This window comes from Mesoplodon mirus (genome assembly GCF_964341445.2).
Source record: "Mesoplodon mirus genome assembly, chromosome: 15".
Taxonomy (NCBI): Eukaryota; Metazoa; Chordata; class Mammalia; order Artiodactyla; family Ziphiidae; genus Mesoplodon; species Mesoplodon mirus.
This window is the reverse complement of record NC_138991.1, coordinates 34,017,168-34,045,055: the sequence shown is the minus strand read 5'-3', so window position 1 is coordinate 34,045,055 and position 27,888 is coordinate 34,017,168. Positions and strand designations below refer to the sequence as shown.

Sequence of the window (27,888 nt, the reverse complement as noted above, 5' to 3'; positions counted from 1 at the left end):
CGATTCCAGTTGCGCATGCGCCTTAGCCCTGCGAGCAGGCCGCCGGTGGGGGTGGAGGTGGAGCTTGTGCGCGGCCTCGCGCCTTTCTCTGGTGGCGGGAAAGCTGGCTCGAGGTTCGAGGGGGCTCGGAGAATCTCTGCATTAGCCCATTTTGCTCCTCGCGCTTAGGTTCTCATCTTTCCAGAAGGTAGCTGGTGCTTCTCCGCTTGCAGCTGAAGGTGCTAGGCGTGGCCAATCCTGGCACCTGTCGCCTGAGAAGTTTTCTCTTCAGGGTGCCGTCCAACTCTTAACCCCTGTCCTCAGAATCTCTAACCGTAAACTTACTCCCAACAAACAAACAAAAGTAACTCAATATCACGGCGGGCGACGACGGACCTGAGCGAGAATGCGGATCCTGGTGCCTCCGCGGGTTGGGGGTGGGAGCTGAGGGGAAATTCTCTCATGGTGGGGGAGTTGTTCATGGGGAAGAGAGGCTAGAAAGCCACTGTTTTACCCTTTGAGGGGAGTCAAGGACTTTTGGCTCTGTGGTACCTCCGGTCTTAAATGCAATTCTTAAGACAGAATTGGTGAGGGAAGAGAGAGGGAAAAATGTGGGTCCGTCAAAGTTCTTCCCTCTGGTTTATAAGGTGGAATCAGGCCTTTTATTCTAAACATCACCTTGGTGCTCTGTGAGGCAAAATGCTGCCGGAGTCTGGGAGTCCACGGGCATGACCCCTTTAAGCGAAAACAACACAAAAAGGCTAGTTTGAGGTCGGCAATAGTTTGGGGCAAGTATGGAAGCTTTTCGGGAGTTAGATAGCAAGGGTCTGAACCAGGATCAGGGTCCTAAAGAAAGAGTCTGTTCTGGTGATAAGTGCCCGTATCTCTGTGCTTCCTTGCACTCTCTGAGCCGAGAAGCTTTAGTCACCGTTAATTTATTTATAAGATTATGGAAAAGGTTTAGTTCAGGTAGTTAGGACAGTAAATGTCTTGTTAGGTAGTCTGCTATGGGCAGTAAGCGTAGCGGGGATCATTTTTTCCTTCTGTCTTGTTAAACGTTTTAAATCGTGCTTGCTGAGTGCACATGAGAGAAGGAAGAAAGAAAGAAAGAGACAGGAAGGAAAGAAGAGAGAAAGAGAAAAAAACCTCTTACGGGGGAATGATAATGAGCAGGGATCTACATACCGTTGGACATTAGGACAAAAAGAAATCAAACTCCAGCTTAAAGGATATTTAAAATATAGTCTTTATTTATTTATTTAAGAGTTATGTTTTCTCTGGTGGCCAAACTGAGGACTTCAAGCCTGGGAGGCAGCATCTCAAGTAACCCTGAGAAAACTGCTCCCAAAATATAGTCTTTATTTATTTATTTTACAATATATATTTACTTATTTTTGTTTGTGTCTAACTACTCCCACTAGAATGTCAGCTCAGTGAGAACAGAAACTCGATCTTTCTTGTTCTCTGCTCAAAATATAGTCTTTTTTTTTTTCAAAATATAGTCTTTAAATACAGTTTTTTGAGGCTCACGGAGTCTGTGTGCTAGAGGACAATTCTAAAGGGTTTCTTTTGTTCTTTTAGACCAAGGATTCCAGGGACAATATAAAGAGGGAATAATTGGATACTTAAGAGGGGAGAAATTTGTGAACATATTCTAAATGGGGGGAAGGGGGAGGAGGATTAATGCTTTTTGAAAAATATTGACAAGACTGAATTTATTTAGCTAGATCAATTCTCAAACATTTTGGTCTCAGAATCCTTTTATACTCTTAAAAATTATGAAGGATTCCAAAGATTGGTTTATATCTATTTATGGATCTATTGATACTAGTATATTAGAAATTAAACTGAGAAAAAAATTAAACATTTATTTATTAATTTTAAAATAACGATAATGAACCCATTACATAATGTTAACGTAGATAATATTTTAATGAAAAATATATTTTCCTAAATGAGAGAAAATTTAGTATGAAGAATGGTGTTTTACATTTCTGCAAATCTCTTTCATGTCTGGCTTAATAGAAAACAGCTGGATTTTCATCTGTTTCTGAATTCAATCTGTTATGATATCTTGTTTTGGTTGAAGAGTATGAGAAAACCCAGCCTAACACAGATAAGTAGTTGAAAAAGGGAGGGGGCCCTCAGGGGTCTTTGGATCACACTTTGAGATCTGCTGAGCTAGGTGATTTCATTCTATAATCAGTGTCATGATTTTTAGTGTTCTAAATGAAAGAAAACTATTTTTTGGAACAGCTCATTCACCTTCCCTTGGTTCCCTTTATTATTTCTAAGTTATTTCCCCCTTCTTATTCACCCTTCTTTCTTATGTCAGTTCAGTAGTTAGGATCTGGTTATGGAACTTTCTGTTACTTTCACACTTAAAGCTTTATTGGATTTTTTTGTCTCTCTTTTTTCATCTAAGGTCAGAAAAAAGAAATTAAAACCTCAAATGTTATTCCTGGGTCTAGAGCCCCAATTCCTGGGTCTAGAGCTCCCAGTCATTTCATAGCTGGCCAGGTGAAAGTTGGTGGTATTTTGTATATTTATTAACTTCCTTAAAATTGTTTTTCTCTCTCTGAAGTAGATTTCAACATTCGTTATTGTGGAAGAAAGTACTTCGCCTGAAACAGAGGAGCAGAGACTTGACTTGTCAGACGGTGACTACAGATTTTCCCTTCTCTATTGATCAGGTTAGAGATTTTATTTAAAAGTAATGTTCTTCATCACACCCTCACTGTAGATTAAGGAAAACCAGTATTCATTGCTGCTTGTATATTTACTACATCTTATTAACTCAACAACGATCCACAATTGTATCTAGTTGGTTGGGGCTCCAGTAACACACTTTTGCCTAGAGAGGTCAGTATAGGTTTAGATAACGATTTGAACCTAAATATTGGAAAAATTTTGCCTTTTTAAGTTGATTAAAATACTCTTTTTATTTTAAAAATAGAGTTTAAAAAATCACTTTGAAATGGTGGTATATATATAAAATGCTAGGGTTACACAAGAGGGTACAGTAGAGAGCTCATTTCCACCCCCAGCCACCCATTTCCACTCTGCTGAGACACTTTTGTCAGTTTCTTGTGTATTCTTCCAGAGATAGTTTACGGATACACAAGCATCTTATATAGATGAACATTTTAAAAAATCAAATTTTGTCATCTCAGGTACACTAATTTTCATTTTGTTTTTCTCATTTCGTATAGTTTTATAATTCTGATTGTCTTCATAGGGACTTCTCAGGATCATTTTTGGAATTCTAGAGTCTGGGAGAAGATATGTTTGTTATTTATTATTATTATTATTCCTTTTGCAGCCTAATTTTATCCAGTTTCCAGCTTCTATTTAGGATTGTCGTAAAGAAGGGACCAATTTGCTGCAGTGATTCTCCCCCAGTGTCCCACTTGCTTTTTTTCCAGTGTCAAATAAGTTTGGGAGTTGGTGGTGAAGAGTTAAGATGGAAACAATGATAAAATGTGCTCCTTAATATATAAGAAAAGTGGTTACTGCAGAATAGCGCATATCAATTATTTGCATTTATGGAATGAAGAAAAGGAACAGAAAAATACCAAAAAGAAAAAATTAAAAATACTTTATATTCAGCCATGCTGTGGCCACACTAAGTCAAGTCGCCAGTACCTTTTGAATTCATCTTGGGATCTGGAGGGAGGAATTCTACACCCTGAACAACTGAGTGTTTAGCTTGGCCATTTGAGGGTCGTAAAATGTTCAGCCCCTTTAGAGGGAAGACTGTATGAACCCAAAGATCCATTTTATGCTGCTTTTGGATCTCTTTATAGTGGGAGATGGCAGAGTTGGAAGATTGAGTTTCAGGTCCAGGGCCTTCAAAGCACTCAAAACCAACAGCCAGAAATAAGATCACTGAGAAGAACAGACATGTTATTAGAATTTAGAAGCCAAAACTTGGGTTCATCTTGACTCTACCATGTATTAACACTGAGGTTTTGGGCAAACCACAGCTGGGTAGAAATAATATTAATGGTGGAAAGTGAAAACTGGAAAAATGTACAAGTTCTTGGAACATCACAAGATGAATCTTGGCCCTGTGCTGGGTCACAGATGACTTATAGCTGTGTAGAGATGTTAACCTCTTCAGCCTGTAGTGTGGCTGGAGGCCCCCCACTCCCATCCCTCGGTTGGATATGGATGTGGGCAGCCTGGTCCTTTTACCCTAGAGTACCTAGAAATATTTTCTGTGTTTCAATGTGTACTTTTAATGTATGCTTTACATGTGTGCTGTGATATTAAAATTATTGTGAAGCACTGAACTACTGAACTAGACGATTGGGATGTAGTGTAGCACAATTCATAACACAAACTTATAAATCAGACAGATTCTAATCCTGATTTTTACCACTTTATCGATTACTTAATGTCTCTAAATCCCTCTAAGCCTCAATTTCCCCAAATGTAAAATGGTATCAATTTCATAGATTTATTGGGAGAATTAAATGAGATGACATATTCAAAGATTATAGTGAGTGCTCAATAAGTGTTATTCATTATTATTAGTCACAACTTTGGTAGAAATAATGAAGCATGCTGATATTGTGTAGAACATCTGTGAGTAGATAGCTACAGATAAACTATGGATATAGAGTGAATATGCTAGATTCTTATTACTGGCTTCTCTGGGGACCTCTGCTGATTACTAATTATTTCTGAGCCATGAATAGAAATTGCGAGAATCCAGCACATTCGGAAATTTATTAGACTAGAAGATCTAGGTAAAGGGAAGATATACATTATAGTGATGTTAATAAAGGGGGTTCTCTATGCATAGGGATGTCTGAATTAGGTAGGAGAATTTTTAGGTTATTTGTGTTTTAAGTATTTAGGAGAACCTTGTGAAATGAGGTTATCCCTCTGAAGAAAACTCTCACTGTTTAACTCCCAGGACTGTCCACACCCTACTACCACTACTCTGCTACTATTTATACTTCTGGCTGTTAAAAACGTGTCTTGCTTTAATAAGAGGCACCAAATGGGGTTGCTTATGCTAAGCCCCAAGTCACTAAACCAAGACAACTTAATTACAATGTTAGGTCTCCCAGAAATGGAATCTTAAACCAGTCAGTCAGGAATTGCCTGATCAGCACTAGTTGGGTAATCTGCCTGATAGACTCCAGTAGTCCCTTAAAGGAAAGTAACCTTGTATGACCAACCTGCTTTTTTTTTTTTTTTCCTAGTATTACTTCCTTGTTCCTGCTCCCTTCTGCCTGTAAAAGTCTTTAATTTTGTATAGCTCCTTGGAACTCCTGTCTATCTGGTAGATTAGATGCTGCCCAATTCATGAACTGTTGAATAAAGCCAATAAGATCCTCAAATTTTACTCAGTTGAATTTTTTTTTAATTTATTTTTTTTTTGGTTGCGTTGGGTCTTTGTCGCTGCACGCGGGCTTTCTCTAGTTGCGCTGAGCGGGGGCTACTCTTTGTTGCGTTGTGTGGGCTTCTCACTGCGGTGGCTTCTCTTGTTGCCGAGCACGGGCTGTAGGTGCGCGGGCTCAGTAGTTGTGGCACGCAGGCTCTAGAGCACAGGCTTAGTAGTTGTGGTGCACGGGCTTAGTTGCTCCGCGGCATGTGGGATCTTCCCTCACCAGGGCTCGAACCCGTGTCCCCTGCATTAGCAGGCGGGTTCTTAACCACTGTGCCACCAGGGAAGCCCCTGAATTTTGTTTTTTAACAAATCACTACCACTATCATTTCTACCTACTTACAAGTGCCTACCTCATGTTGCACATGGTTCTAGGCACTTAAAACACTAAGGATTGTTGCTGATCTTTAAAACAGCAACTTTTATTATCCTCCAGCATGTATTGGCACTGCTGAGGAGTAGAATTGTAGTCAAGAAGGCAGAAAATGTGGTTCAAGTGTCCTAGGCAAAGAGACCCTGAACCCAAGAAGACAGGGAGAGGAGAAAGTTTAAAATCATGTTCGATCAGCACTGTATAGCACAGGGAACTATATTCAGTATCCTGTGATAAACCATAATGGTGAAGAGTATGAAAAAGAATATATATAAGTTTAACTGAATCACTTTGCTGTGCAGCAGAAATTAACAGAACATGGTAAATCAACTAGGCTTCAATAAAATTTGAAAAATCATGTTCAGGGTAATAGCAGTTCATTTCTTTTTTCTAACAGGCATAAAGAAAAGTGTAGCTTCTGAGCTGAATGATGACAACCTTGCAGAGTAAAGAAGGTGAGTCAAGAGTCACTTTCCTCTTCTTTCTCAGCCCTTGGTCATTTGGACACCTTTCCCCCCAAAGGGAAACTCAATTCACATGTATTTCATGTCCACTTTGTTAAAGTTACTACTTTTCTAGACACTTTGAGTGAAATATATTTGACTTACAAACAGTCTTATTCAAGAAATGTATGAACTCGTAGGGAGAGAAGAGACATTTAGATATTTAAAACATAAATTTGAATGTGGTAAATGCCACAGGACAGGTACAAAGTATTATGGAAGCTCAGAAGAAAGATACATTACTTATACCTGGGAGGATCAGTACAATTTTCATTGCATCATTTTTAGATTTTGACTAGGTTTTTAAAAATTTCTCTAATTTCCCCTAAAATTTTGTGCAAAGTTAAAACAAGCAAATTAAAAAAAAATTTCACATTTGAATAATTCAGTTTCCTGCATACTTATATTTATCACCTTTGACTTACTCAGTGGTTCTTAAACCTGGTAGTGCATCAGAATCATCTAGATAGCCTCGTAAAATTACAGATTCTTGGGCCTCACTTCAAACTACTTCATCAGAATCTTAGGGCAGGGATGAGAGGGTGGGGGGCTGGGAGGGTTGGGGAAGGAAGGCCTAGGAATCTGAATTTGTTGAATAATAATTTATTATTTTTTCATATTATAATATTTCATATTATAATATTGTTATTAATATTTCATATCCAGATAATTCTGATATGGTCAATCAATGGCAGTGCTTGGCAATTTCTGTGTTAGATTCTATATTTCATAAATTCCATTTGATGACCAAATTTCTTTCAGTATGCGGGAAGGGACCAAAGAAAACCTTTGCCCCACCTGCACAAAAACTGCATAGCCTGATGCCCTATAACCTTAACTCATCGAAGGAGGAGATCCCGGGAATCAGTTCCCCAGAGGCAGAGACAAGGCCAAGCCTGCTAAAGGCCAGGTTAGAGAAGAAGAAGGAGAAAACAACCAAAGAGGATGGTACAGGCAGTGGCCAGGAGATAAAAGGAAAGGCTCAAGACAACAAGAAAGCAGAGAAGAAAGAAAAGGTAAAAATCACAATGATGGGCTCTAGTGGGACAGTTTCTCCTAGTCACCCAGCCTGGGCAGACAGGATCTTTTCATTTCAGAAGACATTTAAATATTTATAACATAAATTTGAATGTGGTAAATCCCACAGGGAAAATTCATCCTGTAGTTTCAGTTTTTGATTTCTTTTTGGGGCTTCTATTTTCTTCTCTAAGAGGTAAAAAGTGTTTTGATGAAAGCGTTTAGCAGGGCGTACTGGGCAGGGAGGGGCTGAGGTGGGATGGAAGTGAGAGTAGAGGTAGACAGAAATTTTATAAACTTTTTCCTTTTCTTTGACTCCTTTACTCCCAGGAGATCTGGGATAGAATTTATGGAATCCTTAGGTTGAATTTATGCTCTCAGTCTTGTGAACTTACTGCCTCATCTAAAGGAGGCTTCCTTGACTAGTCACAGAGGAGGACTGGGGAAAGATGAGCAGTTTTTCTCCCCTACCCTTCTCTCTGCAGGGAAAATCAACTCTTACCAATACAGAATTTGAGGAGATTGTCCAGATTGTGCTACAGAAGTCCCTCCAGGAGTGCTTGGGTATGGCTTATAGTGGGAGAAAAAGAGTTTCAGTTTGGCAAAGAAACTGTTATCTGAGGGGTAGAGTAAGTCGATAGCTTCTCTCCTTCCCTCCATCTTTCTAAGTAAGGAAATATTAGATGAGACTTTGAAATATTTTTAAATACTTCATCTTCTATCAACAGGACTATAGCTAAACCACCTTAGACAGAGGGTACAGACTTTTAGAAAAGTAGATTACATTGACTTCAGAATATAAAAATAGTCTTATCTAGATTTTTAAAATGTAATTTAAATTTATTTCTATATGTTTACAATCTTCATAGAAAAGATAAATTATTTTTCCCAGATTTGAAGAACTTAGTCTCCATCTACCCTTGTATATTTCTGTTTCTAATACTGCTCTAACATATGCTCAGGAATTTGATTTTAGAATAAGGAACTCTATAGCATAGGTCATGAGGCCTTCTCCATAAGGTCATGAGGCTAAGGACAGTGGTTTGACATTTTCAGCTATTCCTAGGTATACTTCCATTCCTAGAGAAAGTTTGAGGAACAAATGATATAAAACATGGTACATAAAATTTCTGTTATGTACACAAAATAAAATTAACATTACCTGGCTATCCTAGAATAGGCAAATCAATCTGGAAAGGCTTGCAGAAGGATACAGATTTGTAGTTTTTCCTGAGAATTAGAAAACTTGAAAGTTGGAACTTCCCTGGTAGCACAGTGGTTGAGACTCCACGCTCCCAATGCAGGGGGCCCGGGTTTGATCCCTGGTTGGGGAACTAGATCCCACATGCATGCCGCAACTAAGAGTTCGCATGCCACAACTAAGGAGCCGGTGAGCTGCAACTAAGTAAACTGTGAGCCACAGCTGAGGACCCCGCCTGCCGTAACTGAGACCTAGTACAACCAAATAAATAAATAAATAAATATTTAAAACAAACAAACAAACTTGAAAGTTCTGTGGTGTGGCAAAAGTCCAAAGGTAAGCTCTTCCAGGCAACTGATGGGAGATATTTTAATGAAAGTTTACAGTTTGGAAATAATGGAGTAGTTGTTTTCTTTAATTGCTTCTCTGCTTATAGTATTTTGTTTTGGGAGGGATGGAATCTAGCCTTGATTTTGCAGAGACTTCCTGTGCCCAGCCTACAAGATGTACCCAGTTAGACAAGGAGCCAGGAATTGCTTCTTCTACTACTACTACTAATAATGCTGATGGGTAAGTTTATCCCAGTGAGGCGAGTTGATCACAGGGTAGGCTTAATATTGATAAATGGTTATCCATCTATCTATCTATCTAGTCACTTTTTCATATCTCTATAGCTTTCTCTTATCTCAGGAAAGATACTTGAGTTGAGTTGGGAAAAATAGGCCAGTAGATGGATCAAATGACCTCAGGAGGCCATAGAGAGCTTACAATTCTTCTGTCCTCCTAACTTTTATCCTTGGGTTTTTTCAAAAGAGGGGTACTACAAATTGCCCCTTTATACCTTTTAATTAAAAATCTTATTTGCAGAGAGAGGGTGGTGGTACCGCATATTCTAGAGATTTCAGCCTCTCAGGAAGGTGGAGTAATCCCTGAGATAAAGACATCTAAGCCAGGCCAGCCAGATCCTGCACCTTCTGAGAAGAAATTCAATAAACTCTCCCTAAGCAAAAGAAAGAAGGCCGCTCGTAAGTATAGTCAGATACACTTTGACACCTGGCTCAAGCACTTACTCCATGAAATTTGGGAATTGGACAGTGGGCATACTGAGAATTTTCAGCCCAAGACTTGAAACTATTGAGCTATGATTCTTCTTCCTTCTTTAACTGGCCTTTACTATCTACAAAGATTCTCTTCTTCATTTCCCTACCCTACAATGTTTTCTTTTATCTTCCCAGAAGGTGAGAAAATGGAGAAAGCCCAAAGTGGACATGAGCACAGGCAGAAAGACCAACTGAAGAAAACAGTTCAGGATCATTCTCAGATCAGGGACCAACAAAAGGGAGAGGGAAGTGGTTTTGGTGAGTTCAGCCATGGTTTGAAAAACCTACCTTGGGCTTGAAAATTGGAGGTGGAGGAGAGAGGTAAGGGTTAGGATGTTACAGGAAATTCTGCAAAGACTATAATTTATCCCTCACAGCTGCTTGTTAGAGGATATGGTGCTGAGGAAGAGAGAGGACTATTTCATTCATTCAGTTATTAACTCATATAATCCACAGGTGTTTAGTGCTTGCTAAATTCTAGGCATTTTAGGAGGTACTGAGTAAATGCAGAGGAAACAAATATAAGCCTGTCGTGCGAGAGAGAAGCTTGTGAGGAAGGCCAACAAGAAAGCTACAAATTGGGAGTAGTCCTGGAAAAGTTTCCAAGAAAAAGATATCACTTGAACCAGATCTTGAAGTATAATTTAGTCAGACGAACTAAGGTGGGAGTGGGGGTCAGAGTGATAATTATTGGCAGAGTAATGGAGGAGGGCTAATGTTTGTAGCTTTGGGGTATTTTGGGGGGTAGGAGGTTGTAGGGATGGGGGAGATAAGGCTAGAGGCAAGTAAGAGCCAGATCTTAAAGGACCTTACAAGTCAGGCTAAGGAAGTTGGATTTTATTTTAAAAGTAAAGAGGAACGATTGACATTAAGTAGGCAAAACTTGATAAGATTTGCATTTTAGAAAGCTTGCTCTGGCACTAGCATGGAAGATAGATTGGCAGGAGAAAGACTAGACCCATAGAAATAATTATCCAGGCAAGGAAGACAGACAATAGCAGTGAAGAGGAAGAGACAAAACTGAGATCTTTAGGACGCAAGATCAATATGATATAATTGCTCCTGGATATGAGAGCTGAGGAAGAGTGAGGCCTCTAGGATGGTCCTGTTTTCCAGCATGAGTGACTGAGTGGATGAAGAATCATGATCTGAAGTGGAAAATATAGAAGAAAGAGCAAGTTGAAGATGATGGATTGAGCTTTGCCTGAGTTAGGGGGTCTGTGATGAGATTTAGAGCTCAAGAAAGGGGTCTGGGCTTTCGGAGATACAGATTCGGGAGTCATCTGCATCAATAGGAATAGATGAAATTTTCCAAGAAGAGGGTGTAGAGTGAAAAGGGAACATTGGATAAAAACCCTGGGGGAGCATAATGTTTAGGGTTGAGCAGAGGAAGAGCTACCCAGGGAGGAAGCTAAGAAGAACTAAGAGAAAGCTCAGAAAGGTAGGAGGAAAACTAGGAGAGTGTGGTATCACAGATTCCAGGGGAGGAGAGAATGTCAAGAAAGGGAGTGTTTCGCCATGTTAAATGCTGCTACAGAGATGATAAAAAGAATAAAGATTTGAAAATCAACAGATACCACAATTAGGAAATCATTAGTGTTGATTAGAGCAACCATAGGGGTTGGTGAGGGTGAATGGCAGGTTATTGTTGGTTGAAGAATAGATACTTTTTTCAATTAGTTTAGATGTGAAAACAAGGAGGGAAAAAATAGTAAATAAAGGGGAGTGGGTATAAAGTAGATGGAAGATTTTTCTTTTTTTTTTTAGCTTTCTTTTAAAAGAAAGATACTTGACCTCTTTATTGTCAGCATATTTATATGCTGAGGGAAAATTGTTTATAGAGAGGGAGAGATTAAAGAAGAGAACCAGAGGGTTTATTTTGAGTCAGAAAGGACCCAGCCTTTCAGATTGGATGGAGGGAAATAAGGATGCATATAGATTTATTTATTCTTTTAACAATAGTTTTTAATGCCTTATATGCCAGGCATTGTGCTGGGTACTAGAAATATATTAGTGAACAAAATAGATAATCCTTGCTGTCATAGAATTTACAGTTTTAGTGTGCTAGATAGATAACAAACAAATACATTGTGTGAAATAACCTTGGTAATATTGGGAAATTTTAGTATGATAAATAAAATAGATCATACAATATATTAGTATGTTTAAAATTTTGAAAATAAGTAGTCTTAATCAGGGGGAAAACAGGCTTGCACCAAAAAAGAAAAAAAACCAAAAACCAGAACCCGAAGATTAAGGAACAGTGGACTAAACAGTCAGCTGGTGTCTAATAGGCAAGTTTGGATTATAGAAGAATAATATGGTTTGTACATACTGGAAAGAAAACTCTAGGAAGACTATGCAGGTACGAAACAAGGTAGTCTAGGGCAATAAACCACTCCTCATGTTGTAATGACATGGCAATCAGTATAAAGAGCTGGAGGTATAAGTCTAATTTGGGCAGTCAGGTGGTCTGGGTAGTAGTGTTCCGTCTCCTGTAACTCTCAGTATTAAGGCGAGGGATAGATTTTAGACTGGGAGACAGAAGTTCACTCCTTTGGCAGTGCTCGTGAGTTGAATTGTGGTTGTAGTGACTGTGTAAACCTCTTCCTATTAATGAACCACTCTTCCTGTTTTTCACAGTTGCCAAGGAGAGGTGGGTGCTCCTGGAGCAGGAAGTAGAAAGGGAGTATCCAGCAAATAAATTTGCATTAAGTTCTGTGAAGGGAAGGAAAAGAATGTCATGAGAGGAAATGGTGGAGACCTAATTAAGATTGGGTCAGCTAGAGAAAGCATTTGTAAGGAAATAACATTTAAGCTGAAACCTGGAGCAAGACTAGAAGTTAGCCAAGTGAAGCGTAGGAGAAAGTTTTAGGTAAGGTGAAGATTGTCTTACTCCAGGTACTAAAAGAAAGCTGGTATAATTGGAATTCAGAGAGCAAGGGAAGCAAGGCTGGAAAGTGGCTCTGGATAAATGTAAGGAGGTAGGCAGTGGCTAGATCAAAGACCATGTTACGAAGTGAGAATTTTAAGTGTAGTGGGAAGCCCCTGGTGGGTTTTAACCAGGGAAGTGATACCATCAAATTGATGTTTTAAAAGGATCCCTTTGGTGATTAATTGGAGAATGGAGTATGGGGAGACAAGAGTAGACCAGCTAGGAAGTTAGTGCTAGGATTAGATATTTTGGTGGCTTGGATTAGGATGGTGAAGGAGACAAGAAGTAAATGGTTTTAAGATATGTTTTAGAGGTAAAATTATCAGAACTTGGTAATGAGCTGGATATTGGGAGGTGAGAGAGAGGAGAGGGTTTGTCAAAGATGATTGGCTTCTGGCTTGAGCAGTTATGTGAAAGGAGGTGGGAAAAAATAGTTCTGTAGGATAAGATCAAGCATTTGGGTTTGGGCCCAGTAGGTCTGAGATCGTTGTGAGACATCCAGATAGATCAAAGAGCAAGATGGCTATAGGAAGCGGGAGCTCAGAACAGAGGCTGTTAGCGTACTTCTGTGTGTTGTCAGGTGTGAAAGTGGATTTCAAAGCTGAGGGAGTGGATGAGCCGGCCTCAGGAGAAAGTGCAGCATGGGGAGTGAAGACCCATGATTAGGCTTTGGAACTCCAACTCAGAGATTTAGAGATTGGACAGAGAGCGAGGAGAATTCAGTAAAGGAGACTGAGGAGGGAGTTACCAGAAAGATGGGATGGGGAAGCGGGAGAATGAGGGATCACAGAACCCAAGGAAGCTAGTGTTTCAAGAATGAGCAGTCATCTCACACCGGTCAGAATGGCCATCATCAAAAAATCTAGAAACAATAAATGCTGGAGAGAGTGTGGAGAAAAGGGAACACTCTTGCACTGCTGGTGGGAATGTGAATTGGTACAGCCACTATGGAGAACGGTATGGAGGTTCCTTAAAAAAGTACAAATAGAACTACCATATGACCCAGCAATCCCACTACTGGGCATATACCCTGAGAAAACCATAATTCAAAAAGAGACATGTACCAAAATGTTCATTGCAGCTCTATTCACAATAGCCCGGAGATGGAAACAACCTAAGTGTCCATCATCGGATGAATGGATAAAGAAGATGTGACACATATATACAATGGAATATTACTCAGCCATGAAAAGAAACGAAATTGAGCTATTTGTAATGAGGTGGATAGACCTAGAGTCTGTCATACAGAGTGAAGTAAGTCAGAAAGAGAAAGACAAATACTGTATGCTAACACATATATATGGAATTTAAGAAAAAAAAATGTCATGAAGAACCTAGGGGTAAAACAGGAATAAAGGCACAGACCTACTTGAGAATGGACTTGAGGATATGGGGAGGGGGAAGGGTAAGCTGTGACAAAGCAAGAGAGAGGCATGGATATATATACACTACCAAACGTAAGGTGGATAGCTAGTGGGAAGCAGCCGCATAGCACAGGGAGATCAGCTCAGTGCTTTGTGACCGCCTGGAGGGGTGGGATAGGGAGGGTGGGAGGGAGGGAGACGCAAGAGGGAAGGGATATGGGAACAGATGTATATGTATGACTGGTTCACTTTGTTATAAAGCAGAAACTAATACACCATTGTGAAGCAATTATACTCCAATAAAGTTGTAAAAAAAAAAAAAAAAAAGAATGAGCAGTCAACCGAACTGCTCTTGACCTGTGTCTATGACATCAGCCTTCATTATCACAGAGCCACATCGTGAGCCTCAAACACTGTTTTCAAACACCTCTTCTCTTCTTTCTAAGTTGCTTGAAAGGAAACTTTAAGGAACTGTATGTCTTTAAAAACTGTCATTGGAAAGTTCATCCTAAACCATAAATATCTAGTTTTATAGCATTAGGATGATTTTCCCCCACTCATTTCCTCATTAATATTCATTATTTTTACAACCACAATTTATTTGATTCATCTCTGTTCACTTTTATGGTCCCTGGCCCTTTCCCCCACTCTTTTTTTCTAGTCTTGCCAGGTCACCTCTGTAAACATCCAAAACTATCATTGGAAACTGTCTTTTCAGACTAATATATCATTCTCAACCAGTACTTTATTCTTCAAAATAAAGTAATTGAGAAGGTGATCCATAATATGGGATATTGTGAAGGGACCCAAATGTAAGCCAACTGCTTTTCTGAGGGATGATTTTGGTGGGATGGAGGGCATCCCTTATTCAAGGTAAAATTTGACAGTGGGAGAGTGAACTTACTAGAGAAACATATTGGTTGATATTGTTAGCTGTGAATATATATAGTATACCTAGGTGGCTGGTCAGTGATTTTTCTCTAGCAATGCTCAGTCAAATGAGTATAGGCACAGAAAAAGGAGAGTGGGTTCATTCAGAATTGTGTTTGCTAGCTGGGTGGGAGGAAGGACAGAGGGAAAGGGAGTTGTTGATGTCTGCAGGAGAATCTAAGGAAATCAAACCTGCGTAAGTACAGAGTGAAGAAAAACAACCTTAATTGCTACTAGATTGAGAGAAAGGTAGGGGCCAGTGGATTGGAGATCTAGATAAACTGAAAGTTGCCACAGGGGTCTTGGAGCAAGTAAGGTGGAAGAATGGGGCATTTTTATCAGAGAGGGGTTTAGATAAGTGGTTCAGGGGGGTGCACGGTCCCTGCAGATGACTGGGTGTGGCATGCAGGGTGGGAGTGGGTTCCTGAGGTGAGGGGGTGACTGAGGTGGCATGGAGGAGAACATACGGGGTGCCTTGTGAGTTACCCCTGTGGCTGTAGCGGTCATCTACGAGGGCAGGAGGTGGAGAGGAGAAGTCTGAACCAGATGACAGCATCGTGACAAGGGTGATGAGAGGGCAGTGTAGTCCCATGGCGTAGACCTTGAGGGAGGAAGGGTTTTATAGGAGGGAGGATAGTAATGGTCTGCAAGTGTCAATGGGGAGTAAGGATGATGCTGACCCCACTTTCTGGCGTGGGGTATGTGAGAAGGACAGGCTCTTCTTAGAGGGCTTCAGCAGTGGGGTGGGGTCGGGTTGGGGCAGTGTCATTAGCGCATCACCAGATTTCAGAAAGGAGGCAGAATTTCAGAGAAGAGATTGAAGACGTGGACTTTCGTTGCTGTTGTTTGGAATCCCAAAGACTCTAGTGGAAGAGTCTGGGAGGGAGAGAGGAGAGGCTGTGTGGGACGTTGGGTCAACTTAGAAGATGTGGGGGCAGAGAAAGGTGGGGATGAGAGTTTGGAAGGTAGTGGATAAAAGGAGTGTTTGGCCATTGAGCGCAGCCTGAAGTAAATAGTTTGAGAAACAATAGGCTTAAACCTGTCTTTTGGAGAGGGGTGAACTCAGGGCTGTGGGTCCCAAAGGCTGCAACTTGGTGATTTGGTGTCAGGTTAATTTGTTGAGGTTGAAACAGGAACTCTGGATGCTGTGCACAAAAGAGGTGCTGGTTAGTCCTTCAGAAGAACTTTTTAGTGACATGCCCTCAGAGAAATGAGGCACTAGCCAGAAATATGCCAGACAACCTTTTTAAGAACTGTCAATACAGGAAACACTCCTTTCTGCCTTAGGGGAGGAGAGATGATAGCGTGGGATAGGAGAAAGATTGAGATGTGAGACCTGGGCTCTAAGTTCAGCTTTGCCACCAATTTAGACTGATCTTTAGCAGTCAGTTATCTCCTCTGAGCTTTTGGTTTTACCATTTATAATTTAGGGATTGGATGAGTTGATCTCTAAGGCTTTGTGATTCTGGCAGAGGTGGTGGTGGCAGGGAGTATATTGATTTTAATTAAATTGAAGAAGGAAGAACATATTTTTGAGTCTCTTATATCAGTTTTTTTCCTGTGACAGGTCAATGTCTAGTCTGGGTCCAGTGTTCCTTCCCAAACTGTGAGAAATGGAGGCGGCTACGTGGGAACATTGACCCCTCAGTCCTCCCAGATAATTGGTCCTGTGACCAGAATACAGGTAGAATGGAGTGGAAAAATTTTTTTTTCAGTTTTTATTGTTCGTCCCTTTCTTTGCCTGCTTTCATCCTTTAGATTAAATATGACAAAAGTACAGTTAGGATTCCAGGGGTCCTTGTAGTTAGTGTTTGGGGAGAGGGGGGGATCTTGCTGTCATGTCAAGATGAATCTGGCATAAAGGGCTAGAGGAAGACACCCTGAAGAGCTATGTTGTGAGGAGAGTCCTGGGATCTAAATGTATGTTCTGAGTGAATTCCATCTTCTTCAGCATTGGTTTGAGCCTGTCAATCTGATTAGATTGTTGGTATTGGGTTGGCAGATAGGAAGGGATATGGGATGTATGGGGAAAAGCCAGTGAGAGAGATTCAGTGTCTTAGAATTCTAGAATGTTTGAAACTACTTGAAAGAGATTATGAAGCTCTAGTCTAGCCCAACTATTTTACAGATGAGAAAACAATATCAGAGAAATTACCTTCATGATGTTACACTGATGGAAGCAGGGTCAGACGCGTGGGATGTAGGTAGAAGTTTGGAGTCTCTTTCTATAGAGCGTAACGAGGCAACTCTCCTACTTCTCCAGGCTCTGGCTGCATTTCCTTCATGGGTCTCCCAGGTGTCCTTTAGGTCCTACCTGCTGCATATACCAATTTCTTCTTGTCCTCTCCTCTTCCCTCATCCAGATTTTCACCTTATGAGGCTCTTTCCGTCCCTTCATTCCTCCTCTCTTTTGGCAGATTTGGAGTATAATCACTGTGATATCCCTGAGGAGACCTGGACAGGGCATGAGAGTGAAGTGGCCTATGCCTCCTACATCCCAGGATCCATCATCTGGGCCAAGCAATACGGTTACCCCTGGTAGGGTGCTATGGCAGAGTCAGAGCATCCTTCATGAACTTGGGAGTGGTAGATTCAAGCAGGGAGGGAAGGAAATGGAAGGGATTTATAATGGAAATGGTACCTGCCTTAGAAAGAGCATGGGTGAGGGAGAATATAAAGTGCTCAGCTTGGAGGCTTTGAAAGAACCTGTTTTCTAGAGGTTTCACGATGGATGTGGTATCTCCCCGGAAAAAAAGGTTGGACAGTTCTACCCTGGATGGGTAGAAAGAGAAGAGTGGCTCTAAGATTTTTTTAGACATTGGGAAATGAGAGATATACAAAGTAAAGAGAAGAAGGAAGGGTGGAATAGCTTCTTTTTTGGAGATGTCCCTAGTCAAAAGCTTTTGTTCTCAGGGTTTCCAGAAGGCCTAGAAGGATAAGGTATTTTTACTAGGAAGATTCTGAGCTTCTTTGTACATTGATGGAAGTCACTTCAATCATTTGGTAGTGACCACTGTGGAGGGTTGACAGAGGGGTCTATTTTGGGAGTCCTTTATTTTGAAACATATTGCCCTTTTATGTACATGTATATTGATGAGTTTGTGTTCTGTTCACCTAACCCCTTCTCTTCCATTCCCTACACCCATCTGTCTTCTCCAGGTGGCCAGGCATGGTAGAATCTGATCCTGACCTGGGGGAATATTTTCTTTTTGCATCTCATCTTGATTCCCTGCCAGTGAGTTCTCCTGATTCAGGGTGGGTAGGTGCTCAGGCCAAAGTAATGAACAAATACATCCTAACAGATGTACAGAGTTAGAAATACAGACATAGCCAGCAGACACAAGCAGAAACAGATTCTTAGCTAGAGTGACAAAAAGATATAGAAACAAATTTGTATCATTACTAGGGCATTTATGTTTTGATAAATATGCTTTGGTTAGGACTCCTGAGGTCAGGATTGAAGGACAGTGGAATAAGGTGGGATATGTGGGTCAGGTTTAAAGGAACAGAGAAGGCCCAGCCCCTCCTTCCTTGTGAATCCTCAGTTCTTCTCCTGCCTTTTCTGGCTAGAGGGCCAAAGCAAGAAGAAGGACAAGAGGCTATAACAGAACCATCTTTTATTACAGTCCAAGTACCATGTGACATTTTTTGGAGAAACAGCCTCTCGTGCTTGGATCCCAGTCAACATGCTAAAGAACTTCCAGGAGCTATCTCCGGAGTTAGCTGGAGTGGTGAGCAACCCTCAGGGGCCAGTTGTGATATAGGGAACTTGAAAAACAAAGTCCTCTCTTTATTAAACCTGATTTCTCCCAGGGGAAGCTGTGTGAGGAGAAAGTACATATCTGACCAAGTATGCAAGGGTGAGGTTATTTATGAGGTACACTTCTTTCTACCAGGATTGCAGCAGGATAATGATTTTTCTTAGTCTCTTTCCCTGTCTGCAGATAGAGGGCCTTCCTAAAGACCATGGTTTTCTACAGTTTAGCCAAAGCAGGTGTGATAGAAATGAAGGCACAGATTAACTTAGGGTTTCTGAGTCTCGACACTTGATATTTTGGGCCACTTGACATAATTTTTTGTTGTGAGGGGATTCCTAGGCATTGTAGGAGGTTTAGCAGCACCCTTGGCATCCTACTGGCATCTAGCCAGTAGGACCCCTAACCCTAGCTATGACAGCCAAAAAATTGTCTCTAGACATTGCCGAATATATTCTGGGGGGGAAAATCTCCCCTGGTTGAGAACCACTGAATTAACTAAATAATATTTTTTCCCTATAATCAGTTTGTCTTGATGAGCCTTGCAAATGAGCAGAGGTTTAGGAGCTCAGGGACCTTAGAAAATCAGGCAGTGAGTACTAAATCAAGCAGCTGGATCTAAAGAAACTTGTGACGAGCTTAGAAGTACAGTCATCTGAACTCCTTTAATTTTGCTTTTACAAATTTCCATGGGCTTTACTTTGGAGAGGACACCAAAATGTTGGTTGAAAATTTTGCTAGAAATTGATGAAAGGTTTATTTGGGTATAAGACGGGATTGTGTCTCTGAGCTCAAAAGATTAAGAATAGGAGTATCATATCAATACCAGAAACTGGAAATAAGTGTAAAGCTAATGTCTGGTGAGTAGCAGTTTGTTGGAGTCACTTTTCTGAAATCTTCTTTCATTTCAGAAAAATTGCAGGAATAAGGACTGCAGTCAGAAACTGGGGGCAGCCCTGATGATGGCTCAAGAGGCCGAGCAGATCAGTATTCAGGTGGGAAAGTTTAGATCATATACCTGCTTCTCTTTGGGACTTGGGACACAAAGCAAGTTATGCATTTCCTACTGTAGAAAACCTGCTGTCCTTCCCCATTACACAGTCTTAGTCCTAGAACTAGTCTTTTCTTCCCAGGCCAGCTTCCCTTGATGCCTTAAATCATCCATTCTTTTCCCTACCCTTGGACAAATGGGATCTTTTCTCAGTCCAAACAGGGACTGTTGGTAGGGGGAATCCCACCAACCTAGTTAACTTCGAGTCTCAGGTGTATCTACCTTATCTTCTCTCTTATGTGGAGTCAGTTTTTACCCTCAAATTCTGCTTTTGGGTGGGGTAGAGAATGACAGTGAATTTCCCCCTCCCAGTTATTAACTGAATTAAACAAACTGGAAAAAGAAGTTATAATAATATTGTATATTATAATATTATAACATATTATAATAGTTAAGCTCTACAAAATCTAGATAGAAAGTATGAAATTTCAAGTGAAAATGGTATGAAATATGAATACAAATTCTGTAACTAAAAACCTTGAAAACAGAGGACAAAAATAGCCCCTGGGAGAGGAGTAGATGATGCTTTTGTTTCTTGGTTCCCTCAGGAGCGGGTTAACCTGTTTGGTTTCTGGAGCCGATACAGTGGATCTGACAACAGTGGGGAAGAAAAAGGTAGGATAAGTAGGAGGTTAAAGACTAGAGAGAGGGGGAAGGGATTCCTTCATGAGGGCAGCAACTGAAGCTTTTATTTTATATCCAATATCATCAACCTAGTTCTGGATTCTATAATAGGAGGCTCTCCACGAATGCCATTGACCAAGTGTCCAGGATGGATGGATACACAGATGGGTAGAGAGAGGAATGGAGGAAAAAAGGGAGTAGGGAGGGAGGGTGCATGTTGAATAGTGACGGGACTTTGAAAAGGGTGGAACCATGATAATCTAGGATCAGATTTCGTGGAGAAAATGTGACTTGGACCTGAAAGGCAGAATTAGAAGACTGATTCTCTGGGATCAGCTCCACTAACTCATCACCTATTTTATCGGATAAATTATTTAGCCTTCCCTTCCTATTCCTGTTGTAGAGGTAATGCTCTCTGGGGCTAACAGCTTAGATTCCTGCTTGGAGAGAGAAGAGGAGGAGTTAGAGTTGGAGGAAGAGGAGGAAGAACAACAGAAAAAAGTAAGATTGATTTTGGGGATTCCTTTTAGGAGATTGCTGTAAGGCATCTGGTTAGCATGGATTTATATTTTCTAAGGAACCGTCCTGTCCCTGCATCAGAGTAGCCCTGACTGGCTGGCTGGTTTTATCTCTTAGCAGGTCTTCAGGGAAGGAGAGTCTCCTCTTTCCTCAGTTATTCTCTCTAATATCTCATATCTCTAGGAACTTATCTTTTGATTATAATCTCAGTTCCTACTGTAGTTCTTTGGTTCCTACTGGAGCAATTTCAGAGAATAGCAGGTTGCCTCTCTTCACTCTCCTTTCTTCCCTGTGTGAACACTTAGGATATTCATTATTTTATTTCCTTAGTCTGTTTTCAGGCATATGAAATACATATATTTTTCATATTTAAAGACTTTTTAAGAGCAATTTTATGTTCACAGGAAAATTGAGAAGAAGGTACAGAGAGTCCCTATGTACCTCCTGCCTCCACACATGTATAGCCTCCTCTGTTATCAACATCCCACCAGAGTGGTGCATTTGGTTACAGTTGATGAACCTACATTGACACATCATAATCACACAAAGTCCATAGTTTACATTAGGACTCACTCTTGGTGTTGTACATTCATTCTATGGGCCTGGACAAATGTATAATGACACATCATATCCATCATTATGGTATCATATAGAGTATTTTTACTGCCCTAAAAATCTTGTGTGTTCCATTTACTCATTCCTTTCCTCCCATACCCCTCAACCACTGACAACCACTGATTTTTTTTTTACTGTCTCCATAGTTTTGCCTTCTCTGAAATACCATATAGTGGGAATCATACAGTATGTGTAACCTTTTCAGACTAGCTTCTTTCGCTTACAACTATGCATTTACTATTCCTCCATGTATTTTCATGGCTTGATAGCTCATTTATTAATTTTTTTTGGCTGAACAATATTGTATTTTTCTGGATATACCACAGTTTATTTATACATTCACCTACAGAAGGACATCTTGGTTTCTTCCAAGTTTGAGCAATTATGGATAAAGCCACTATAACTATGGTTTTGTGGGAACATAAGTTTTTAACTCCTTTGGAGTAAATATCAGGGAGCTTAATCACTGGATTGTATGGTAAGAGTAGGTTTTGTTTTGTAAGAAACCATCAAACTGTCTTCCAAAGTGGCTGTAACATTTTGCATTCTCACCAACAATAAATGAGAGTTCCTATTGCTGCACATCCTTGCTGGCATTTGGTATTGTCAGTTTTCTGGATTTTGGCCATTTTAATAGGTGTGTAGTGGTATCTTGTTGTTTTAATTTGCATTTTCCTGATGACATATGATGTGGAGCATCTTTTTATATTCTTATTGGCCATTTGTATATCTCCTTTGGTGAGATATCCATTAAGGTGTGTGGCCCATTTTTAAATTGAGTTGTTTATTTTCTTATTGTTGAGTTTTATGAGTTCTTTGTATGTTTTATTTTATTTTTTATTTTATTGAAGTATAGTTGATTTATAATATGTTAGTTTCATATGTATAGCACAGTGATTCAGTGCCATGTATATATATATATTCTTTTTCAGATTCTTTTCCCTTATAGGTTATTACAAAATATTGTGATATATAGTAGGTCCTTGTTGGTTATCTATTTTATATATAGTAATGTATATATGTTAATCTCAACCTCCTAATTTATTCCTCCCCCCTTCTCCTTTGGTAACCGTAAGTTTGTTTTCTATGTCTATGGGTCTATTTCTGTTTTGTAAATAAGTTCATTTGTCTTTGTTTATTTTAGATAATAGTCCTTTATCATGAGTCTTTTTTGTTGTTGTTGTTTTTTGCGGTACGCGGGCCTCTCACTGTTGTGGCCTCTCCTGTTGCGGAGCACAGGCTCCGGACGCTCAGGCTCAGCAGCCATGGGTCACGGGCCTAGCCGCTCTGCGGCGTGTGGGATCTTCCCAGACTGGGGCACGAACCTGTGTCCCCTGCATCGGCAGGCGGACTCTCAACCACTGCGCCACCAGGGAAACCCTGTAATGCCCTTTTTTATCCCTGGTAACTTTACTTGCTTTGAAGTCTGCTCTGTCTGAAATTAACATATAGCTACTCCTGCTTTCTTTTGATTAGTGTTAGCATGGTATATTTTTCTGCATGCATTTACTTTTACAATCTATATGTGTCTTTATATTTAAAGTGGGGTTCTTGTAGGGAATATATAGTTGGGTCTTGTTTTTTGATCCATTCAGGCAATATGTGTCTTTTAATTGGTCATTTTAGACAGTCATTTAGACTGTTGATGTTCAAAGTAATTATAATACAGTTGGATTATTATCTACAATATTTGTTACTGTTTTCTATTTGTTGCCCTTGTTCTTTCTTCCTACTTTTGTCTTCCATTCTTTTTCTGCCTTCTGTGGTTTTGATTGAGCTTTTATATGATTCCATTTTCTCCCCTTCCTTAGCATATCAGGTAAGATTTTTTTTTTCCTTTGGCTTCTTTCAGGACTTTAATTTTCTGTAGTTTGAAAATAATATGCGTTGGTGTGGCTGTTTGGCATTTATCCTTCTTGGTGTTCTCTGAGCTTCCTGGATCTGTGGTTTGGTGTCTGACATTAATTTGGGAAATTCTCAGTCATTACTGTTTTCAATATTTCTCTTTTTCTTATCCTTCTGGTATTCCCATTACACATATCTATACATTTTGTAGTCATCCTACAGTCTTTGGATATTGCATTCTTTTTTCCAGTCTTTGTTCTCTTTGATTTTCAGTTTTGAAGGTTTCTTTTGAGATATCCTCAAGTTCAGAGATTCTTTCCTCAGCTGTGACCAGTCTACCAATAAGCCCATCAAAGGCATTCTTCGTTTTAGTTACAGTGTTTTTGATCCCCAGCATTTCCTTTTGATTCTTTCTTAGGATTTCCATCTCTTTGCTGACATTGCTCATCTGTTCTTGAATGCTGTCTACTTTATCCTTTAGAGCCCTTTGCATACTAATCATATTTGCTTTAAATTTCCAATCTGATAATTCTCTAGCATGTTTGGTTTTGATACTTAAAAATTTTTTATTTATTTATTTATTTTTGGCTGCGTTGAGTCTTCATTGCTGCACACGGGCTTTCTCTAGTTGCAGGGAGTGGGGGCTACTCTGTTGCAACGCGCAGGCTTCTCATTGCAGTGGCTTCTCTTGTTGCGGAGCATGGGCTCTAGGTGCACGGGCTTCAGTAGTTGTGGCACGCGGGCTCAGTAGTTGTGGCTTGTGGGCTCAGTAGTTGTGGCTCGTGGGCTCTAGAGCGCAGGCTCAGTAGTTGTGGCTCACGGGCTTAGTTGCTCCATAGCATGTGGGATCTTCCTGGACCAGGGCTCGAACCCGTGTCCCCTGCATTGGCAGGCGGATTCTTAACCACTGTGCCACCAAGGAAGTCCCTGGTTTTGATACTTGCTCTGTCTCTTCAGGTTGTGTTTTTGCCATTTGATATGCCTTGTAGATTTTTTCTTGATTGCCAAACATGATGTACCAGGTAAAAAGTACTGCTGTAAATATACCTTTAGTAATGTGGTGGTAAGGTGTCAGGGGAGGGGAAGTGTTCTATATCCTGTGATTGGGTCTCAGTCTATTAATGAACTTATGCCTCTGGACTGTAAACTTCACAGTGTTTCTTAGTTTTTTCCCACCCCCTTAGGTGGGACAGGGTGATTAGAGTGAGCTGAAGTTGGGTGTTTCCCTACCCCCAGGACAGTTAGGCTGTGTTAACACCCTAGTAGGTTAGGCTCTGGTTAACAGGTTTCTCCTGAGGGTAGGTTTTGTTAAGAAGAACAGAATGCTCTGGTATATTTCAAAATGTTTCTTTCCCCCTCTCCCTGCTGGAAGCATGAAGGAGTTTTTCTTTGCTATTTTCTGTGAGAATCTGGTTGAGCTCCTGGAAGTAAAACTCACAAAAAGTCTGGAAGTCCCCCATGACTGGGTATCCCTGGAGTTTTTAACTCTCAGACTTGTCCACACTGAGCAATTCCTTTATTACTGTTGAGGTTTTCCTATCCTGACACTAGTTCTCTTGGTGGTTTCTGCTTGTGAGTGTATGTTCTGATAAGCATGACTCCCTGTATTTGCCTGTGTATCTTCAGTTTTGAGGGCAGAGGTTTTCCCTGTGTCCTCACCATCCTTATGGATCTAAGAAGAGTTATTGGTATTTCAGTCTGTTCAGCTTTTTAGTTGTTAGAACACAGTTACAGCTTCCAAGCTCCTTGTGTGTAGATCTGGAAACTAGAAGCTCTGAAATGTAGATTTTTCACTTTCTCTTTTAATTTTTAATTTACCAGTTTTTATCATGTTTGTGGCCTAACTTTATTTTCTTCTGTTGTGCATAAAGCCTTACATTGACTAATAACAAATAGAATGGGAAGGATGAACATTTTTATCTTTGTTGTCATTTATTTATTTATTTTTAAACATTTAAAAAATTTTAATTTATTTTTGGCTGCGTTGGGTCTTTGTTGCTGCGTGGGGGCTTCTCTAGTTGCAGTGAGGGGGGCTACTCTTCATTGTGGTGCACGGGCTTCTCATTAAAGTGGCTTCCCTTGTTTCGGAGCACGGACTCTAGGCGCATGGGCTTCAGTAGTTGTGGCATGTGGGTTTTAGAGCACAGGCTCAGTAGTTGTGGCACACGGGCTTAGCTGCTCTGCATCATGTGGGATCTTCCTGGACCAGGGCTCGAACCCGTGTCCCCTGCATTGGCAGGTGGATTCTTAACCACTGCGCCACCAAGGAAGTGCTGTCATTGATTTAAATTGTATCAGACTCACAGAACCTAATTTGAACTCCCTTAAGTGCACTCATCATTTCTGTAGCATCCCACTCTATTAAATCACAATTATGTGACTTCATTTATATTTTCCTATTTTTCTCTCCTTATTTTTCTCAGGATCCAACTTTGCCTGGTCCCAAGCCAGCCAAAATTCAGACAAAAAAACCCAAGGCAAGAGGTAAGCAAGTCAGCTGGAAATGAGACGTGCTACAGTTAAGGCAAGGCAGAAGCAGAGAGTGGGAGGGTCTGCATGTGGCTGGGCCTTACTGATGTCTCAGCTCCAGAACCTGAGAAAATGAGCAAGACTCATGCTAGGGGCTTCCCTGGTGGCGCAGTGGTTGAGAGTCCGCCTGCCGATGCAGGGGACACGGGTTCGTGCCCCGGTTCGGGAAGATCCCACAAGCTGCGGAGCGGCTGGGCCGTGAGCCATGGCTGCTGAGCCTGCGCGTCCGGAGCCTGTGCTCCGCAATGGGAAAGGCCACAACAGTGAGAGGCCTGTGTACCGGGGAAAAAAAAAAAAAAAAAGACTCATGCTAATGTCGTCAGGGAAGCTGTAGCCTTCTCACTTCTGTGAGTTGAATTATAAAATCTTAGGTTAAAGGTGGAATGAATGTTTTAAATTCTTAGCCAAGAAGGATGACTTCTTGGAGGAGGTGGGTTCTGAGGTGAACTATAAAGAGAAGAAGACCCGGGGTGGGGGGGAAAGGAAATATTTGGGGAAAAGAAAGGAACCAAGGGGACTCACTAGATTGAAAATGAGCATAAGATGCAAGGCGGAGAACAAATATGGGGAGTCTATGGACCCTAGCCATGCCGTCACTCAGTGAGAAATAAACCAATGTCCTTCACGGTTGGGGGTTGGGGGTGATGCAGGTGGAGCACATGGACGAGATGGGACCCCACAAAGGAAGACAACGAAGAGATCTCTGGGAAATGAATCTGCAGCTCCATCTCCATCTTTACCCATAATGGGAGGGGAAAAAGGGCATGGGAATTCAGAAACTGAGCAGCCAGGTAAGGCTCAAGACTTGGGGAAAACTGTGGGGAAATGAGGTTCATGTCTGCATTTTCCCTCCTTTGATCATTTTTTAACAATTTCACAGCTTTTCATTACTTAAAAAAAAAAGTTTGGCCAAAAGGGTGTCATCCAAATTGTAGAACACAGCACACACTGTAGAAACATTTGGTGGTTATTAATTGATTTGATTCAGGGACATTCAGGGATAGGAGAATGGTAAGGAGGTGGGAATTAACATTTATTGATATTTCCATGGGCCGGCTAGGTAGATACTTCTATACTTGTTCCCTTTAATTCTTTCAGTATCTCTATGACTGGATATTTGCCATTTTACAGATAAAGAGACTGAGGTTTAAAGGGTTTAAAGTTTGCTCAAGACCCATGTCTAGCCTGTGGATCCAAGTCTTTCTGACTCCAAACCCCATTTTCTTTCTTTTAAGAAAGGTCATCTTTTCCAGAGATTGTTTTGGTAATAGAAATATAGGAGTTTGACTTGTAAAAGGTGAGGACAGATGACCCAATAAGTCTCTCAGTTTTATCACTTTTTCATTTAGGCCCTAAGAAAAAATTTAAAGCTCCCAAAAGCAAGGCCCCAGTAAGCAGCTCATCTGAGGAAAAAGAAGCTAGAATACTGCCAGAGGTCCTGACCCCACCAGCTCCTCCCGTGGGGAGGAAAGAAGGGCCTGCACCCCAGGAGCCATGGCCTCAGGAGGCTGGAAGTGTCCTCTCTGATGATGGAGCCTCCAGTGACCTGGACCTGGACCAGCTCATGGAGGATGTTGGAGAAGAGCTGGAGCAGAGGGAGGAGCCCCAGCACAGAGAGGACGCAGGGGAGCTCGCCGTGTCCTGCTGTGAGGAATAGCTGTGGCCTCGCACCTCCTTCCTGCTCTCTCATCCTTTCTGTGGGAGCAGGAGGCAGAGCCTCTCAGAGGATCCCCGAGAAGCTGATAAATGTTGGGGTTGTTCATTGGCTGTGAGGTTGTTGGCTAAAGTCAGAGATGTGCAGTTTATGTTAATAAACCAAGTTACTGGTTTAGTTGGTTTGGTTCGTCTCAACCACTTGCTTTCTTTTGCCTTCTCTCCCTCCTCCTCCATGTCACTGTGGCACATCATGCTTTCTGGTGGGAGGCCTGTCAGTATAGGGATCTGGGAAGGCGATGACACCCGAGTCCTAGGAGAAGGACACTGAGAAGGGCAGGTCTGGGTTGAAATCCTGCCTCAGCCACTTACTAGCTACATGGCCTTAGGAAAAGCACTGTAACCATTCTGGGTCTTGTTATCCTGCCTCAGACGGTACATCCAGTGCCATATAGGGTGGTTGATGATGCTGAAATTAGGCGATGCACGTAAGG

At 41.0% G+C, this 27,888-nt stretch overlaps 1 protein-coding gene across 5 annotated transcripts; it reads left to right on the top strand.

Annotated features, from left to right (window-relative positions):
• The first annotated feature begins 59 nt into the window (after nucleotides 1-59).
• ZCWPW1 (zinc finger CW-type and PWWP domain containing 1) lies at nucleotides 60-27,534 on the top strand. Of its 5 annotated transcripts, none has more exons than XM_082645528.1 (18): nucleotides 60-187; nucleotides 2,567-2,672; nucleotides 6,151-6,208; nucleotides 7,019-7,272; nucleotides 7,759-7,837; nucleotides 8,954-9,044; nucleotides 9,342-9,499; nucleotides 9,710-9,832; nucleotides 16,371-16,487; nucleotides 17,221-17,341; nucleotides 17,963-18,038; nucleotides 18,430-18,534; nucleotides 19,470-19,553; nucleotides 20,158-20,224; nucleotides 20,637-20,734; nucleotides 25,636-25,696; nucleotides 26,392-26,532; nucleotides 27,091-27,534. In XM_082645528.1, exons 3-18 carry the CDS (start codon nucleotides 6,181-6,183, stop codon nucleotides 27,396-27,398), a joined length of 1,911 nt encoding a protein of 636 aa, XP_082501654.1. In that variant the 5' UTR covers nucleotides 60-187; nucleotides 2,567-2,672; nucleotides 6,151-6,180; the 3' UTR covers nucleotides 27,399-27,534. The 5 variants fall into 5 exon arrangements, with proteins under 5 accessions (XP_082501654.1, XP_082501655.1, XP_082501653.1 ...); XM_082645529.1 differs by having other exon boundaries at nucleotides 2,564-2,672; nucleotides 9,713-9,832; XM_082645527.1 differs by having other exon boundaries at nucleotides 2,564-2,672.
• The last annotated feature ends 354 nt before the right edge of the window (nucleotides 27,535-27,888 follow it).

Bases quoted from the DNA above. Each gene is read 5' to 3' on its own strand.
- ZCWPW1 (XM_082645528.1), top strand. From the start codon at position 6,181: ATGATGACAACCTTGCAGAGTAAAGAAG. The intron at 9,833-16,370 runs GTGAGTTCAGCC...TTCCTGTGACAG, and splicing joins GGGAGAGGGAAGTGGTTTTG to GTCAATGTCTAGTCTGGGTC. The intron at 17,342-17,962 runs GTAGGGTGCTAT...TGTCTTCTCCAG, and splicing joins AAGCAATACGGTTACCCCTG to GTGGCCAGGCATGGTAGAAT.